At 48.9% G+C, this 17,911-nt stretch overlaps 3 protein-coding genes across 4 annotated transcripts; 1 reads left to right on the forward strand and 2 right to left on the reverse strand.

Annotated features, from left to right (window-relative positions):
* The first annotated feature begins 528 nt into the window (after positions 1-528).
* GHR1 (Leucine-rich receptor-like protein kinase family protein) lies at positions 529-4,046 on the forward strand. The gene is made up of 3 exons (XM_078577050.1): positions 529-1,758; positions 1,824-3,311; positions 3,380-4,046. Exons 1-3 carry the CDS (start codon positions 696-698, stop codon positions 3,952-3,954), a joined length of 3,126 nt encoding a protein of 1,041 aa, XP_078433176.1. The 5' UTR covers positions 529-695; the 3' UTR covers positions 3,955-4,046.
* Positions 4,047-4,052: 6 nt separating this feature from the next.
* LOC144704587 (6-phosphogluconate dehydrogenase family protein) lies at positions 4,053-7,036 on the reverse strand. 2 transcript variants are annotated; one of them, XM_078577053.1, is made up of 10 exons: positions 6,872-7,036; positions 6,585-6,710; positions 6,415-6,503; positions 6,216-6,330; positions 5,959-6,109; positions 5,775-5,857; positions 5,075-5,170; positions 4,773-5,000; positions 4,250-4,329; positions 4,053-4,187 (listed from the first exon to the last, which is right to left on the reverse strand). In XM_078577053.1, the coding sequence occupies exons 1-10, from the start codon at positions 7,019-7,021 to the stop codon at positions 4,094-4,096; spliced, it is 1,212 nt and encodes a 403-aa protein (XP_078433179.1). In that variant the 5' UTR covers positions 7,022-7,036; the 3' UTR covers positions 4,053-4,093. The 2 variants fall into 2 exon arrangements, with proteins under 2 accessions (XP_078433179.1, XP_078433178.1); XM_078577052.1 differs by having other exon boundaries at positions 6,585-6,713.
* A 6,454-nt stretch (positions 7,037-13,490) lies between these two features.
* LOC144704986 (uncharacterized) lies at positions 13,491-17,911 on the reverse strand. Its single transcript, XM_078577566.1, has 3 exons — positions 16,307-17,911; positions 15,901-16,241; positions 13,491-13,545 (listed from the first exon to the last, which is right to left on the reverse strand). Exons 1-3 carry the CDS (start codon positions 17,888-17,890, stop codon positions 13,491-13,493), a joined length of 1,980 nt encoding a protein of 659 aa, XP_078433692.1. The 5' UTR covers positions 17,891-17,911.

Raw genomic sequence — 17,911 nt, forward strand, 5'->3', positions numbered from 1 at the left:
GAAACAACTAGAAGACCAAATTCCCGTACAGACTAATGGCTACTGATATTCCCAAGAAATAAACATCAAAATGTAGTTTATTTTGTGGAGGTCTAAATTACAAACCCAACGGATATTCATAAAAAAACATTATACACCGTAACATATTTTCATAGAGATCTACATTCCAAATACGAAACCCAATTTCCTTACAAACTATAGGCTGCATATTGACAAAAAAATAACATTCAAACATAAATTGTAAACAAACCAATTTCCGTAAAAGCCACAGATATTTGCAAATTCGAAAACCGCATTTCCGCAAAACTCGAGGCCACGCCTATTTAAACAAAAATACCAAAAAAATTGCAACAGTCAATTTTCCGGGGGATAAACGGCAAAAAACCAGATTTCCGTACACTCCCCAGATAATCACGGAAAAACACTGTACCAAACTGCAAGAATCTTTCTTCTAAGGGACTACATTGCAATAAATTCAATCGCCCAAAACCCCCCCCATCCCCAACCCCTCTTCTGCCGTGAGGGGACGGGTAGAACACAGACTCTCCGCTCGCGAAGAAGAAGCTCCGCTCCAGCTAGGGTTAGGGTTAGGGTTAGGGTTTTGCCATCGCCGAGGATGACGACGCGGCTCTCCCGCCATTGATTTTCTCCGCTGATCTTCGCTTCTCTTCGACAGCAGAGCTCGGAGTTCGGCAATGGCGGGCATCGCGGCGGCGCTTCTGCTCTTCCTCGCCGCCGTAGCGGCGGCGCAGCTGCCATCGCCGGAGATCATCGCCCTGCTGGAGTTCAAGAAGGCCATCTCGCGCGATCCGACGGGGTACATCTTCGAATCGTGGAACGAGGAGGCCATCGACTTCAACGGCTGCCCCTCTTCCTGGAACGGCATCGTCTGCAGCGGCGCGCAAGTCGCCGGCGTTGTGCTCGACAACCTCAGCCTCGTCGGCCGGGCCGACCTCGCCGCCTTCGCCGCCTTCCCCATGCTGATGAAGCTCTCCCTGGCCAACAATTCCATCTCCGGGGAGCTCAATTTCGCTAAGGAAGGGTTCCCCCGACTGCAATTCCTCGACCTCTCCAACAACCTCTTCACCGGCGCCGTCCCCGCCGCGATCGGCCGGCTGACGAGCCTGCAGAACCTGTCCCTCGCCGGCAACGCCCTCTCCGGCCCGCTGCCGGGCGCGATCGCCGAGCTCGTCGCGCTCCGCTCGCTGGACCTCAGCCGGAACAACCTCTCCGGGCCGCTGCCGTCGCGGCTGGCCGAGCTGAAGAGCCTGGCGAGCTTGAAGCTCTCCTCCAATGCCTTCTCCAGGAGGATGATCACGGGGCTGGAGGCGATCCCGGGACTGGTAGAGCTCGATCTGAGCTGGAACCGGCTCGAGGGCGGCGTCGACTGGACGTTCATGATGGAATCGAGCGCCGTCTTCGTCGATCTCAGCGGGAATTCCTTCATCAGCCTCGGCCCCAAGGAGATGAGCTTCCTCTCCGACGTCGCCGCCAGCCTCAGGCACTTGAACCTGAGCCATAACCAGCTGTCGGGCTCGTTGATCGGCGGCGGCGGCGTGCCCACCTTTGGGAACCTGAGGGTGCTGGACCTGAGCCATAACCAGCTCTCCGGCGAGCTCCCCGGCTTCGACTACGCCTACTACCTCGAGGTCCTTCGCCTCCGCGGCAATGGCTTCTCCGGCTTCGTCCCCCGGGGGCTGCTCGACGACGGCTCCCTCGTCCTCGCCGAGCTGGACCTGAGCTCAAACAATCTATCAGGTCACTGGAAATTCAGAACCTTCATCATAACTGGAAAAACGCTTGAATTGTGCTTTGAATTGCAGGTCACATTGGGGCGATCACCTCGACGATGCTCCAGTCCCTGAACCTCTCCTCCAACGCCATCGCCGGGGAGCTTCCGCTGCTCACGGGCGCCTGCACGGTGCTGGACCTCTCCGGCAACGCCATCGGCGGGAACCTGTCCGCCATGGCCAAGTGGGGGAGCAACCTCGAGTTCATTGACCTCAGCCGGAACAAGCTCGCCGGCCCCTGGCCGCCGCCGACGGCCCAGTTCCTCCGGCTGAATCACCTCAACCTCTCCCACAATGCTCTCTCCGGCCCCCTGCCGTCAGACCTCGCCCAATTCGGCAAGCTCATCGTCCTCGACCTTGGCTCCAACGGGTTCGCCGGAGACTTGGCGGCGGAGCTTCTCTTCTCGCCGTCTCTGGAAGAGCTCCATCTCCAGAGTAACCTGCTCCGTGGTGGGATCATCGCAACCCGTGCGACGGCGGCGGAGAGGTCGGGGCTCCGGGTTCTGGACCTTGCCCATAACCAGCTCAATGGAAGCCTCAGCCTGGGGGCTGAATTCAGAAGATTTCCGGATCTGCAACTGTTAGATGTGGCAGGGAACAGGTTCTCCGGCCGGGTGCCGACAACCATGTCCGAGCTCGTCTCCCTTTCCTCCCTGGACATCTCCCAGAACCAGTTCTCTGGGCCTCTGCCGGTCAACCTCCCTGGGACACTGAAGAGCTTCAATGCATCCGACAACAACCTCTCCGGCGCCATCCCTGAGAACCTGCGCAAGTTCCCGGAGTCTGCCTTCCGGCCAGGGAACCCCGGCTTGGAGCTCCCCAAAACAGAGCCTGATTCGTCCCCGACGGGAAATGGCGTAGCCGTCTTCCGCCGCCGGGGCCTGGCGGCCGCCAAGCTCGCGGCAATTGTGGCTGGCGCCGCCGTGGCAGCAGTGGTGTTGGTGGTGGTGGTTGTTGTGGTAGTGGTGGGGTGCCGGAGGAGGAGGGCGAGGAGATCAGTGGTGGAAGAGGAGGCCTCCGGGATGGCATTCAAGTTCCGGGGGACGGAGACGACTTCGGAGGAGAAGGCGGCAGCAGCGGCGGCGGCGGAGGGGAAGGGAGGGAGGTTCTCGTGGTCGCCGGAGTCGGGGGAGTGGCAGCTGGGAGAGCAGGGAAGAGGGAGGGGGCCGGGTGAGATGTCGCCGCCAGGGCGGTTGGCGGGGGAGCTGAGGTTCCTCGACGAGGGGATCGGCGTGACGGCGGAGCAGCTGTCGAGGGCTCCGGCGGAGGTGCTGGGGAGGAGCAGCCACGGAACGTCGTACAAGGCGACGCTGGACAATGGGGTGGTGCTGGCGGTGAAGTGGCTGAGGGAGGGAGTGGCCAAGCCAAAGAAGGACTTCGCCAGAGAGGCCCTCAAATTCGCCAATATAAGGCATCCCAACGTGGTTCCTTTGAGGGCCTACTACTGGGGCCCCACCCCCCATGAGAAGCTCCTCCTCTTTGACTTCATTGCACCCGGCAGCCTCGCCTCTGTCCTCTATGGTCAGTCCTGCTACTGCTGCTGCTGCTGCTGCTGCTGCTTTGAATTCTAACTCTTCGAGTTGTTTCAGATCGGGCAGGGAGAAGGGGGCCGACGCTGGGGTGGGTGCAGCGGCTGAGGATTGCCGTCGACGCCGCACGGGGGCTCAATTACCTGCACCTGGATCGCGGGCTGGCCCATGGGAACCTGAAAGCCTCCAATGTGCTTCTAGAGGGCCTGGACCTCACTGCCCGGATCGCCGACTACGGCCTTCATCGTCTCATGACCCTTGCCGGCACGGCTGAGCAGCTCCTCGATGCCGCCGCGCTTGGCTACCGCGCCCCCGAGCTCGCCGCGCCCCGCCGCCCAGTCCCCTCCCTCAAGTCTGACGTCTACGCCTTCGGCGTCCTTCTCCTTGAGCTGCTGACTGGCCGTTGTGCCGGGGATCTTGTCTCGGCGGATGAGGGTGCCTTCCACCTCCCCGACTGGGTCCGCCTCCGCGTCTCCACCGGACCTGCAGCCGCCTGCTTCGACCCCACCCTCGCCGCCGACCCACTCGCCGCCAAGCCCATGTCTGATGTCCTTGCTCTCGCCCTCCGCTGCCTCCGTCCCGCCGCTGACCGCCCTGACATCAAGTCCCTTTATGAGGACCTCTCCTCCCTCTGATCTCATCAATTCCCCTGCTCTTCTATCTCAGAAACTGGGGTCTTCTTCTCTCACTCCTCTGTGATTTATCTATTTCCACATCTTCCCCTTCATGATCATCATCATCATCATCATCTACTTCGCTCTCTCTTGTGCCTGTCTACAAAGGAGTCTCGTCCCTGCCAAAGTAATGGTGGCGAAACACGCAGGAGAAGTCCTCAGCCTCGTGCCCGCCATTGCAGAGCTCCTCATATCTGCAATTTCTTCGGGTTAAGAAAATTCCAAGGGCAGGTGGAAGAAAGAGAGGGATGCTAACATTTGTAGAGCCTTGACTGCGAGAGGGCATCTGAGCTCTACACCACTTGCTGACGAGACGGCCAGATCCAGGTCCTTCGCCTGCAAAACCACATTGAATTATCAAACTGGCTAAGAACAATTTAAATGATCCTCATCAGCACCTACACGATCATGATGTCAACTCGATGATGATGATCTATTTCTTAATTATCAGTGTCATAATCATCAGTTTCTTCATATTCATGTTCATCATCACCATTATAATCATCTCATCACCTTCTTCTTCTTCTTCTTCATCGTCACCTTCATCTTCGTTTCCATGATTATCATCTTCATCTAGTTCTTCATTGATGATCATCATCTTTTCAACTTCAGTGATCATCATCTTCCTCTTCAAGACCAGCGTCACCATCCGTATCATCATCATCATCATCTTCTTCTTCTTCTTCTTCTTCTTCTTCTTCTTCTTCTACTACTACTACTACTACTACTCTCTTTCATGGGTCTCTCTCTCCGTAGAAAATAACCCTCAAAAGGCATACCATCAGCTTAGAAGAGAACCCGCCGGCGTAGTTCTTCGAGGACGGCGTCGACATGAGAACTCCCGGGACAGGGTTGTAGATCTCGCTGCTCCAGCAGCGCGCGCTTGAAGAGTTGAAAACGTCGGTCAACGTGGTCGCCGAGATGCCCAGCCGTTGACCAAGCGCCAGAGCCTCAGAAATCCCCACCATGCTCACCGCCATGGCCAGATTGTTGCAGATCTTTGCCGCCTACGGCAAAATTTCCAGTAATTAGGAAATAAATAATAAAAACTTATCAGAAAGAGCAGGAGGGTGACGTGTACTGTTCCGTTCCCCGGTCCACCACAGTAGATTATTCGCTTCCCCATTGTCTGAAACAAGGGTTTGGCCACCTTGAGAGCTTCCTCAGACCCACCTACCTTCATGGCCAAGAAATTTTTTTTTCTTAACTTAGGGTTTTATTACAAGATTATAGACGAACTTATTCATTAGCATGAAGGTCAGAATCCCAGATTCACCCACCTTCATTCCAAACAAAATTAATTATTTTTCTTAAATTAAGGTTTTTATTTCTAGATTATAGACAAACATATTCATTAGCATGACGGTCAGAGGCCCAGATTCACCCACCTTCATCCCCAACAAAATTAATAATTTTTCTAAAAGTTGACAAAATTTTCTAGATTATAGACAAATTTATCTATTACCATGAAGGCCAGAGTCCGAGATTCAGCCACCTTCATGGCCAACAAAATTATTTTTTTTCTTAACCTATGGTTTTATTACTCGATTATAGACGAACTTATTCATGAGCATGAAGGTCAGAGTCCCAAATTCTCCCACTTTCATGCCCAACATAACTATTATTTTTCTTAAGTTAAGGTTTTGTTACTAGACTATAGACAAAGTTATTTATTGGCATGGACGTCAGGGTCCCAGATTCGCCCACCTTCATCCCAAAAAAATTATTTTTTTCATAACTTAGGGTTTTATTGAGAGATTATAGACAAATTTATCTATTACCATGAAAGTCAGAGTACCAGATTCTGCGCCAGGGACGCCTCCGGAGACTGGGGCGTCTAACATGAGAGGGTTCTCGATATCACCTACACGACAACAACGACAATAGTACTATTTGGGATTTAAATTCCATTTTCGAAGAGAAATATAATTTTTTTTTGAATTTATAAATGATTCCATGACCCACCGAAGCATTCTCTCAGGGTTTGTCTGGATACTTGATTTGAAATTGTTCTTGAAGTGTTGGTGTCCACCGTGGAACAGTCGATGAACAGCCGCGGCCGCGTGGGTTGTTTCATATTCAGCAGCCCATCGGTTCCTGTATACACCTCCATGACCTAAGATAGAAGCGATTCGAATAATTCAATAAAATGAAGAAATATAGAGTGAAGACTAACATTATAAGAACATGAAATAATAATAAAAACGAGATCAAATGCGTACGCTGGACGATGAAGGCAGCATTGTTATAACGACATCACTTGACTCTCCAACTTCAAAGGGTTTCTCCTTCGTTGGAATGCCCATTTCTCTAAACTTCTCCGCCGCTTCATCGTTTCTATTTCAGCATTAAATCAGAAAATTGGGATAAACTACAAAATTGTGACTTTTTTATCTTTACAAACCAAGTTTCTAGACTTACATGTCGTGAACAGTGAGCTTGTACCCGGCGTTTATGAGATTTTGCGCCATGTGGAATCCCATATTTCCGAGGCCAATAAATCCTACATTCTGTATTATCACAGATAATTTCCTCAAAAAATTGACATTTCAAGAAAAAATTTGAAATTGAAATTGATGCTGGCATCTTACCTGGGGAAGGGATGGAGCAGGCCAGGAGGAGAATCCCTGAAACGAAACAAGAGCCGCGGATCTTGCCGACGAAGGATACGATCGAAGGAAAGAAACCCATCGGATTCTACTTCCCCACATCGCTCGCTTCTCCAAACCCAGAGGGAAAAGAAGAAAAAACTAAGGATATTAAACGATAAACAAACGGCATTTGAAGATAAATGTCGCGAAAGTTGAAATTTCATGAAGAAAAAAACCTGAAAATTGAGATTTTAGAAAGAGTGTAGGGTGGGTGATGAAAGTCTTACCTCGAAGAGGGGGGCGCCGCACCGCTGGAAGAGGACCCCGCTGCAATAAGAGCCGTTGGTCTTCCCAACGGTGAAGAGGATCGTAGGAAAATTAAAAACTGATCGAATAGCCGAAGGAGACGCGTTACCCAAGCTGGGACCCACAACCATAACCCCAATAAGAAGGGAATTTCCGGGGACACAATCTCTTGAGATAGAGAGAGAGAGAGAGCCCGAGATGGGACCCACAACAGTAAACCACGACTCCACGAGTAAAGATTTGGAATTCCAGGGACACGTGTCCTGAGAATGGGAGATGGCGAGATAAGGAGAGAGAGAGAGGGGGGGAAGAGTAGAGATGCTTAGAGACAGATGGGTAAAGAGCGATAGTGATAGAAAAGGAGATATAGGGATGGAGATAAAGAGAGATAAAAAGATAGAGACATGGATATAAGTAGAGATAGAGAAGGAGATATAGATAGATAGAGACAGATAGATATATATAGAGATAGACAAATAGAGGGAGAGAGATGGAGCCTGATAGAGATCGATAGAGACAGATAAAGATAGAGATAGAGATAGAGATAAAAAGACAGAGAGATTAGACAGATAGAAAGATAGAAGGGAGAAGATAGAGATAGAGATAGAAAGATAGAGGGAGAGAGATAGATAGATAGAGGGAAAGAGAAAGAGACAAAGATACCTAGAGATATCTTTCTATCTCTATCTTTATCTTCTCCCTAATTATATGGAGATAGAGATAGAGATATCTCTATCTCCATATATATATATATATATATATATATATGTAGAGAGAGAGAGAGAGAGAAAAAAAGGGAGAGATAGATAGATAGATAGATATATAGAGAGAGAGAGAGAGAGTGCATGGCCTCTAACCTCAGCAGTCAGCAAAGCCGGTGGAGAAGTCCCGCGGTGCATCAACAACCGTCAATCACGCCAACACTGGAGTCTGGAGATGATCGCAGATTCGCAGTAATGAAAACTACACTTTTCGCTCTCCAGTCTCCATCTTTCTCTGTCTGCCTACCCACTTCAATCCGACATACGACCTCAAACTACCTAAACTAGACCCAGATGAGACCCGCCACCCAACGCGGTATCCATAAAAATGCTTACGCCAAATAAAGAAGGGGTTATATCACGGTGTGGCCCAAACTTTTTTGAAAATTTGAGTTACAGCCCTTAATTTTTTTTTGCCGCAACACAGCCCGAAGTCCCATTTGGTCCGCAGCCTGTGATGTGGAGTCTATGTGGCTGCCAGGTGGAGTTCCGGCAGAGTCCACCTAGGCGGAATCCACGTGGCAGCCACGTGGATTCCACGTCACAGCGCGATTTGAAGAAAGAAAGATTTTAGCCCGCCCAATGTGAGTCACCCGGGAGAGAGCTGAGAAAGGCGACGAAGGAGAAGGAGACGATGGAGAAGGAGGAAGAAAGGGCGCGAGGGAGAAGGGGCTTCTTCTTGGCTACGGGAATCGTTGCGAGCTTCTTCCTGGCTACGGGAGTTCCACGAGGTAGGGTTTCTCTGTTACATTCATGTAACTTTCTCTATCTCTCTCTAGATTTCATGGTTTACTGCTTTTTTAGCTACGTGTGGGTTGCTTTCTCTCTCTCTCTAGATGGACATACATTACTGCTTCTCAAAATACCGATGATCTTCTATCTTTATCTTGAAGCCCATATTTTATTGCTCTCTCTTCGATTCATGTAACTTTCTGTGTCTCCCTCTAGATTTCATGGTTTACCGCATTCTTTAGTTACATGTGGGTTTCTTTCTCTCTCTCTCCAGATGGACATACATTACTGCTTCTCAAAATACCGATGATCTTCTATCTTTATCTTGAAGCCCATATGTAACTTTCTCTGTCAATTTTAAGATCTTGTTCAATGACTTTTGAAAGTTCTTCTCTCTGTCCCTCTCGTAAATAAAGATTACCCAGGGCTGCTATTAATTTTTAGCATTCTGTTCAGTAACATTTGGAAAATTGTGCAGTCTCTCTCCCTTTAATGAAGACTACCTTGGGCTGTTTGGTTGTCTCTATGTAAAACTTTCAAACTCCATTCTTGCAGCTTTCTCTCATTTTTCACATCTTGTTTAGTGACAGTGGAAATTTTACGATCTCTTTCTCTCTTAAAGGAAGATTTCCTTGAGCTGCTCTTTTGATTAACAAGACATTGGGAAATTGCAGTCTCTCTCTTAAATGAAGAATCGCTTGGGCTGTTGTTTTTTGTCTCCGTGTAAAACTTGCAGACTACATTCGTTTAAATTTCTCTATCAGTTTTGACATCTTGTTCAATGACATTTGGATAATTTTAGTCTCTCTCTCTCTCTCCATCGAAGATTATTTATGACTGTTACTTTTGCCTTCATGTAGAACTTTCACACTCCACTCATGTAACTTTCTCTATCAGTTTAAACATCTCATAAAATGGCATTTCAAAATTTCAGTTCCTCTCTGCCATAAATGATGTTTACGGTGAGCTGCGTTTTTTGACTCGGTGTAAAAGTTAACTTTCTCTCTCGTCTTTTCATCTTACCATGTTTATTTTTTAAATTTGTGTCGTTCTCTCTCTTGCATTCGTATAAGTTATCTCTCTCGCATTTCCTTTCTCTCGCTTGGGATAAATGTTTTGAGTTCACTCGTGCAATTCTCTCTTATTATGTGTATCATTATTCTCTCTCTCTCTCTCTTTATATCTCTTGGATGAATAAGATTATTTTCATGACAAAGATGTTGGTGTTTCTCTATTGATCACGGAGGATATGGTGTTTCTTTCTCATACTTATTGGTGAGAACAAGAAGTGTGATCCCTATTTAATTTATTTTGAATTTTTTTTGCTTTATGTTATGAAAAATATGAAGAGTTGTCCTCTTCTCATCATAGTCATCTATTTTTTGCGCTTTTAGGCGTTCTTCTCTTCTTCGACAGTGGACGCTTGGATTCAAGTAATGTAAGATTTTATTATCTCTATTTTTCCTGCACGTCTTATAATTTTAATTTTTAATTATTTCAAATGTTATTTGAGATATATTTGTACATCGCGATACTAACCCTCTTCGCGTTGATGATTCAAATTATTTTTAAAATTGGTAATGTACTTTTTTTGGCGTTGAACTCTCTGCAGAGTTATAAATATGTCTGTGGGTTGTATAATCTTTTTATAAAACCTGCATGACGAAAATTTATGGTGTTAACGCATGTTCTATTACTATTTACCATCCGTCACTTAACAGGGCCGATGACGAGTGCAAGGTGTTCGGTTCTGAGTATAATAGCGATGATGACTCAGAATATGATATCTGTAAGGAAGTTGAGGAAAGTGACGTGTATTTAAGTGCACCAGACGAATATTCCAGTGAGGAATAGAATGAAGAATTGGTAGACGGCGACGGAAATAGAAACGAAAATGTCCAACAACAAACATTTGTTGCTGGATATCATAGCGAGTATGACGATTCAGAGGATGATATGTTAACCCCCGATGGTACCGATGACGATGATGAAAATCGATGGTACAGATACAGGGGCAAAACGTATGATCCGAGATGCCCCATTGAGAGTTTTATATTTCAGGTGGGCATGAAGTTTGAATCGGCGTCGCAATTTAGGGCAGCTGTGAAGGACCACGCTATTCGGAACGGATTCAACATCACTTTTACGAGGTCCGGTGACCGGAAAGTTGAGGTCGTTTGGAAGGGAAGCTATCCGTGGAGGATATACGCTAGTTTGGATGCTACGAGAGAGGCGTTTGTTGTGAAAATGCTTAACGATACTCATATGTGCAGTAGGGCGCCGAGGAATAGCCAAGCTGATTATCACTGGGTTGCGAAACACTTCTTGGAGAAAATTTGAATGAATTTGGATTTGAAGGTGACAGATATGATGCGGGAAATAAATGATCTGTTCAGAATCACTGTTTCAAAACAAACCTTTTATAGAGCCAGAGCCGAGTCGCGCACGAAGCTTCTAGGAACATTGGACGACCATTATCACATGCTTTCTGCATATGTTGCCGAGTTAAAGAGGGTAAATAGGCGTGGTACTTTTGAGCTGGTTCTTGATAGAGCGACCCCAGATTCCTTGGTTAGGTTTAAGAGGCTCTACATATGTTTCGATTCGATAGCAAGAGGGTTTCTTGAAGATTGTAGACGAGTCATTGGAATGGACGGATGTTTTTTGAAGACCGAACTGAAAGGCCAACTATTGAGTGCTGTCGACAAGGACGATAATAATCAAATGTTCCCCATCGCCTGGGCGATAGTTGAAAGTGAAAATCAATCTTCGTGGACGTGGTTTATTCAGCTACTGATGAATGATCTAGGAATGGTGGACGTAAATGGCTGGACGATTATTAGCGATCAGCAGAAGGTACTTAACTTACTCGCCTATAGATATTTATTTCTTTGGACTCTTATCGCTTACTGTCAAACACGTGTAGTACATTAATAGATGTGTACCGTCTAACATTGTGCAGGGACTGGAAAATGCAGTGTCCTCCTTATTGCCCAATGCAGAGCATAGGAATTGTGCTCGGCACATTTTTGAAGAACTTATTCTGGAAAGCTGCGAAGGCCACCATGCACGAAGATTTCCAACGGCTGATGAGGGAGATGAGCAGTGTGAACCCACAAGCCGCGCAAGACTTCCAAGATATAGGTATAAAGAAGTTTTGCAGGGCGTACATTAATGAGGACAGAAGGTGTGAGATGATCGACAACAACATTTGCGAGTGCTTCAACAACTACATCATGCAGGCCAGGTCTAAGCCAATCATCGACATGCTGGAGGAAGTCAGAGGTGCAGTAATGCAGAGGGTAGCAAAAAAAAGGGAGTTGTTTTCAAATAGAACTGATACGTTATGCCCTCGGATAAGGGAGGTGGTCGAAGAGAACAAGAAGAAGTCTAGGAGATGCACTCTTATGCATGCAGGGAAGTATCAATTCGAGGTCACAGACTTGGGAAGAAGGTTTGTGGTCGATGTACTTCACAGAACATGTAGTTGCGGATATTGGGAGTTAAGGGGCATTCCATGCCCCCATGCTATATGTTGCATTCATTGGGTCAAGGAGGACCCCGTCATTTTTGTCAGTGAATGGTTCAAGAAAGACGTATACCAACTAGCTTACACTTATGGTATCCCGCCAATGAATGACAAAAACCTATGGAGTGAAGTTGATGGGAGCTATGTATTCCCTCCTCTTGTGAGGAGACAACCTAGAAGGCCCAAGCTGAAGAGGAGGATTGACGTCGCTGAGAAAGAACCCACGGTACATAGATTGTCGAGGAGAGGCCTGCACATGACGTGCTCCCTCTGCCACCAAGTTGGGCATAATCGGAAGACATGTACCCAACCAAAAATGGAAGCTGGAGGCCAAGTACAGTTTCAATTTTATGTCTAACTTTGTTTACATGTGTCATCGTTTTTTTTCCGAACGTTAACCAGTTAACTTGTTTCACTAATCATGCAGGGACCTCAGGAAGCTACATATCTGCCAATTGTCGAAGACCATTGCCGGTGAAGTTGCAATTTGGCTACGAAACACAACGCGCTCAAGCTTATTAATCGCTCGCCCTAAACAAACATTTGTAGAATAGGATTCAGTCCTCGGTTGATGATACGAACTTTGTTATCCAATTCCACAGAATTCTCGTTCATGTTCACCGTTCTGAATCGCCGTTGATTAATCCATGCATTTCGGTACTTATTCATCCTTCCTGTTCGCCCTTCTTCTTCGTTGTGGCCCATGTTTTCACAGTAAAACAATAGGTTCTTACGAACTAAATCGGCCAGTGTCATGCCTACTTATAGTACGTATTCTCCAATAAACCAAGAAATTGTCTTCCAATAAAACATATTTCATTATGTTCCTCGCGACCTCAAAATTGAGTCACAGAACAGAATATAATTCACAAGTCTGCGAAAATGATACGTCCTCATTCACAATTCGATACAAGTGATCCATCATGCTTGCGAGATGTCGGCAAAATTGATATGGCCTCATTGAACGCCCGGGGCACATCAAAGGGGGCGGGCAGGGTCGAGCCAAGCAGTCCACCTCTGGGCCACCTCCGGTCCGTGCTGGGTCAACCTCCAGGCATGGTCGAGATGCATGCTCCCCGTTATTAGCTCTCTGATAAGCTGATAAGCTGCATGCTCCCCGTCATTTCAATGCCTCCTTCACCGTCCCCTGCTCTCACCCAGCAAGAACATATTTTAAATTCAAATTGCCAATCAAGAATAATGTTTAACTTTATTGAAATGCCGTTTATTAATAATAAACGCATGGTGCAATATAGTTGTTCGTCTCACCTGGCACAGAATGCAGCCCGGCTGTGGGGAACTCAGTCTCCTACGTTGGAGTTTTTTATCTGTGGGGAACACAGAATCCAGCCAACTCACTTGCTTTTCTTGCCTGAAAATTACGGTATCAACCGAGATAGGAAATTTGAAATATGTTTTTCAATAAATTCTCAAACGACATAGGTGCATATCTAAAAGCGTTAAATGAAAGAGAATAAAATAAAGGCAGGTTCACATCTGTAGGAGGAAAAATAATGTTCAACTGTAATGCGCATTGGCCAGATCCTGGGACTGTAAAATTTCAATAGCAGAACTAAGTTATCGTTCATTGACCAGCTTAGAAATCTGCGACTGGAGAAAATCCTTAGTGACACTGCTCAAATAAAGATGAGATTTCAGAATCTCAATCAGATGTACATCATCAGTCGTCTGGGAAAGGCAGGAGAAGTTATTGTGAGGTGTTTCTCCTTTTTTGATTGATTCTGCTTTCTTCTGGAGGGCTTGGCGTTCCTCAAGGTAATTTCTAGCAACAACATCTTCAAAGGTGCTCGACAAACCATGGGAGATTTATGATCTTTCTTTTGCCTATATTGCTACAACTGAATAGAAATGAGGATAAAAAATGAGAAAAATAGCATGAAATATCCGTAAAGAGCAAGAAATTGATGCTTGGAACAATGAAAAAGCAACATGAAAGGGAATTGGGGCAAGAAAAACCTTCTTCCGTCCGGCGGCTAATAGATCTGTCGTGTTCTTCTTTCTTTCCATTAGATCTTGCAGCATAGGCCAAGAGGGAACCGGGGGGTCAACGATTCAATCCTCACAAAAATCTGCTCTGCAAAGAGACCCACCAATTAAAGAAGCAAGAAATTGAATCCTGAAGCAGCCTAAATCCATGACGACCGCAAGAGAAAAGGCACAGATCTACCAAGAGAAAAGGCGACGCGGAAAGAAGGCGTCAAACCTAGGACGAATCAAACTAAGAAGCAAAACAGTCAAAGATGAATCTGTTCATCAACAGATCCATCTGCCGGATAACTGTACTGCTTAAAATAAATCTTGATTCAAATCACGAGAAACCAAATTTCCAACATAATTTGACAAAAAAAGCATATGAAAACAAATTCGCTGTGTCTGGAGAATTGATTTCTTGGCAAATTGAAGACAATGCTCCGATCCGCGGGAATTCTTCTTCCCCCCCCTTCTCCTTCATGCCAGAGTTCTACAGAGAGAGAGAGATTGAAATTTGAGATCCAGTCAGTCCGTAGTCTACCATCACTCGTGGATCAAAGCAAAAAAGAATCGGCGAGGAAGAAGAATTGAAGATCAAATTTCAATGAACCCTAGAACAGCAAGCACAAATGAACGAATGGGTATGGAAGAGCATGAATTTAGCTCGCCCATCTCCTCTTTATCCCAGGGCACCTCCGTGGCCCGAGAGCAGGCGTTGATGACGGTGTTGTAGGTGAGGACCGTCGGCGCGACAGAGTAGGGCAGCCGCTTCAGTCGATCGAGGAGGGCGAGGGCGAGGGCGTGCTCGCAACGATTCCGGCGCCGACGGCGTTGATCAGCGCGGAAGCCCCTTCTCCCTCGCGCCCTTTCTTCCTCCTTCTCCACCGTCTCCTTCTCCTTCGTCGCCTTTCTCAGCTCTCTCCCGGGTGACTCACATTGGGCGGGCTAAAATCTTTCTTTCTTCAAATCGCGCTGTGACGTGGAATCCACGTGGCTGCCACGTGGATTCCGCCTAGGTGGACTCCGCCGGAACTCTACCTGGCAGCCACGTAGACTCCACGTCACAGGCTGCAGACCAAATAGGACTTCGGGCTGTGTCGCGGCAAAAAAAAGGTAAGGGCTGTAACTCGAATTTTTGAAAAAGTTCGGGCCACACCGTGATATAACCCCAATAAAGAAAGGCTATTCCAAGACCATTTATCTTCTATAGAGCGAGAGAGAAAGAGAGAGATATTGACCGTGTATCTATAAACTAGTCCACGTATGTATAGAGAGAGAGAGACACTGAGGAAGAGAGAGAGAGAGAGAGAGAGAGAGAGAGAGAGAGAGGAAGAAAGAAAGAGAGAGAGAGGGGAATAAAGAAAGATAGGGAGAGAGGAAGAAAGAAAGAAAGAAAGAGAATAGAGAAAGAAAAAAGAGAGAGAGAGGAAGAAAGAAAGAGAAAGAGACAGAGGCAGAGACAGGAAGAAAGAGAGAGACAGAGAGAGAAAGAGGAAGAGAGACAGAGGAGAAGAGAGAGAGAGAGAGAGAGAGAGAGAGAGAGAGAGAGAGAGAGAGAGAGAGAGAGAGAGAGAGAGAGAGAGAGAGAGAGAGAGAGAGAGAGAGAGAGAGAGAAAGAGAAAGAGAGAGAGAGAGAGAGAGAGAGAGAGAGAGAGAGGAAGAGAGACAGAGGAAGAGAGAGAGAGAAACAGGAAGAGAGACAGAGGGAGAGAGAGAGAGAGGGAGAAAGAGAAAAATAAAGAGGGATAGAGAGGGAAAGAAAGAAAGAGGGATAGAGAGAAAGAGAGAGGGATAGAGAGAGAAAGAAAGAAAGAGGGATAGAGAGAAAGAGAGAGGGATAGAGAGAGAAAGAAAGAAAGAGAGATATAGATAGAGAGAGAGAGAGAGAGAGAGAGAGAGAGAGAGAGAGAGAAAGAGAGAGAGAGCGAGAAAGAGAAAGAGAGAGAAAGAAAGAGGGATAGAGAGAGAGAGAGTGGGGGGGGAGGGAAGGGCCTACCTGGGGGAAGCGGAGGCGGGCATGGGAGACGGAGAGCAGGAGGAGCCGGACAGCCAGCCGCACGACTCCCCCGGGCTGCCCTGCTTCCCCCCCCCTGGAAACCCCCCCACCCCCCGCTTCCTCCCCTCCCCCTCTCTCACTAGCTCCCCCGCCGCCCACTCCAGCCTCTCCGCGTTCGTCCCCTCCGCCACCCGCCTCCCCCTGAACAGCGTCGCCTCCACGTTCTTCTGCTTCAGCCACTCCTCCGCCCCACCCCCCCTCCCCTCCCCCACGCTCGCCTGAATCCTCACGTAGTTCGTCGCCCTCCTCCTCCCGAACGCCATCCCCGCCGCCTGGTCCACCTGCCCCAAAACCAAAAAAACACGTCAACCAAAACAAAAACCCACCAGGACAACGGATGACGAACCATGTCGGACGCCGCCTCCCCCGCGATCCGGCGGACCTCCGCCGGCCTCCCCGTCCCCGCCTCGCCGTCTCCCAGAGAGACCACGAGCAGGTCCTCCACGCCCCCCGCCGTGGGGAACTCGACCCGGTTGTTCAGAACGTGGGTGATGGCCGCGGCGGCCGGATTCGCAGCCGCCACCCCGCCGTCAACCGCGTCAACCGTCGTCCTCCCGTCCACGGACTTCACCTTGGCGGCGCGCAGCGTCGCCGCGCAGACGTCCCGCACGAAGAAGTCGAAGCCGGGCGCCGCCGCCGCCGCGGCTCGGGAGAACACGAACGGCGCGCCGGTGGAGAGATCGTAGCAGGGGATCAGCATCGCTGCCAACGCGTCCCGCAGCGTAGATTCCCCGAAGATTCCCCGGAATATTCCGTCCAGAGACTCCGCGCCGCCTCTCCGCCGGAAGATCCCCCCGAAGGCAGCCTTCTTCCCCGAACGCCGCAGCGCGCGGCGGTGACGGATGACGAACGCGAGCGCCTCCGCGGCGGTGAAGAGCGGGCGGCCGTCCCTGCCGCGGATGAAGAGGAGCGCGACGAGGACGCCGCCGACGCCGGACCCCGCCGCCACGTCGAAGACGTCCGCGATTCTCACGTCATCCGTTGACGACGACGATTTCTGCAGCAGGGCTTCGAGGCGCGCGAGCGAGGCGGCGGCGAGAACGCCGCCCGTGGCGCCGCCGGCGTCCACCGAGAGGATCCTGATCTTTGTACCGGGGGAAGAAGCGGTCTGCTGCTCCGCGGATTGCCTTATCGTGGTCTGCTCGTCGGATCCGGACAAGAACTTCGATTTGCCGCAGGAGTCTGTCGACGACCGCTCCAGTCCGCTCTTCGCGTCGAATCCGGACGAGAACTTCGATTCGCCGCAGGAAGAAGAAGTCGCGGCGGTCTGCTGCCTCGCGGATCGCGTTATCCTGCTCCTCTCGTCGAAATCGAACGAGAACTTCGATCCGCCGAGCGAGGAATCCGTTGAAGTCGACTCCGGATGAAGAATCCGTTGAAATCCGTCGGCGTCAAGCAAAAGTCTCGATTCGCCGGATGAAGAATACACTGTGATCGTCGGCGGAGTCGCGGATTTCTTCGCGCTCTTCTCGTTGAAACCTGACGAGAAATTTGATTCGCCGAACGAAGAATCAGCTGAAATCGTCTGCGGAGTCGCCGATCCCGCGATCGCGCTCATCTTGTTGAAACCTGACGGGAAACTTGCTCCACCGCGCGAAGAATCGACTGAAATCCTCGGCGGAGTCGTAGATCGCGCGTTCGCGCGCTTCTCCTCGAAACCTGACAATAAATTTGATTCGCCGCGCGAAGAAACCGCTGAAATCGTCTGCGGATTCGTCGATCGCGCTACTGCGCTCTTCTCATCAAAACCGAACAAGAACTTCGATTCGTCGCTCGAAGAATTCGCTGAAATCGCCTGAGAAGACGCAGATCGCGCGATTGCGCTCTTCGCATCGAATCCGAACAAGAACTTCGACTCGAGAATGGAGAAGATCTCGTGGCTGAGCTTGTCCATGGCCAATGCCGCCTCCTCTTGACCAGATTCCGCCATCGCCACTCCTCCGAGCCTGCC

Source organism: Wolffia australiana, chromosome 6, assembly GCF_029677425.1.
Source record: "Wolffia australiana isolate 7733 chromosome 6, ASM2967742v1".
NCBI classification, from domain to species: Eukaryota; Viridiplantae; Streptophyta; class Magnoliopsida; order Alismatales; family Araceae; genus Wolffia; species Wolffia australiana.

Coding starts and splice junctions, on each gene's coding strand:
- LOC144704986 (XM_078577566.1), bottom strand. CDS start 17,890: ATGGCGGAATCTGGTCAAGAGGAGGCGGCATTGGCCATGGACAAGCTC. Junction 16,242..16,306: donor GGGAGGCGGCGTCCGACATG/GTTCGTCATCCG, acceptor GTTTTGGGGCAG/GTGGACCAGGCGGCGGGGAT. Junction 13,546..15,900: donor CCCGCCTCCGCTTCCCCCAG/GTAGGCCCTTCC, acceptor TTATTTGAGCAG/TGTCACTAAGGATTTTCTCC.
- GHR1 (XM_078577050.1), top strand. CDS start 696: ATGGCGGGCATCGCGGCGGCGCTTCTGCTCTTCCTCGCCGCCGTAGCG. Junction 1,759..1,823: donor GAGCTCAAACAATCTATCAG/GTCACTGGAAAT, acceptor TTTGAATTGCAG/GTCACATTGGGGCGATCACC. Junction 3,312..3,379: donor CCTCGCCTCTGTCCTCTATG/GTCAGTCCTGCT, acceptor GAGTTGTTTCAG/ATCGGGCAGGGAGAAGGGGG.
- LOC144704587 (XM_078577052.1), bottom strand. CDS start 7,021: ATGGTTGTGGGTCCCAGCTTGGGTAACGCGTCTCCTTCGGCTATTCGA. Junction 6,331..6,414: donor AAGCTCACTGTTCACGACAT/GTAAGTCTAGAA, acceptor ATGCTGAAATAG/AAACGATGAAGCGGCGGAGA. Junction 6,110..6,215: donor TGCTGCCTTCATCGTCCAGC/GTACGCATTTGA, acceptor CTTCTATCTTAG/GTCATGGAGGTGTATACAGG.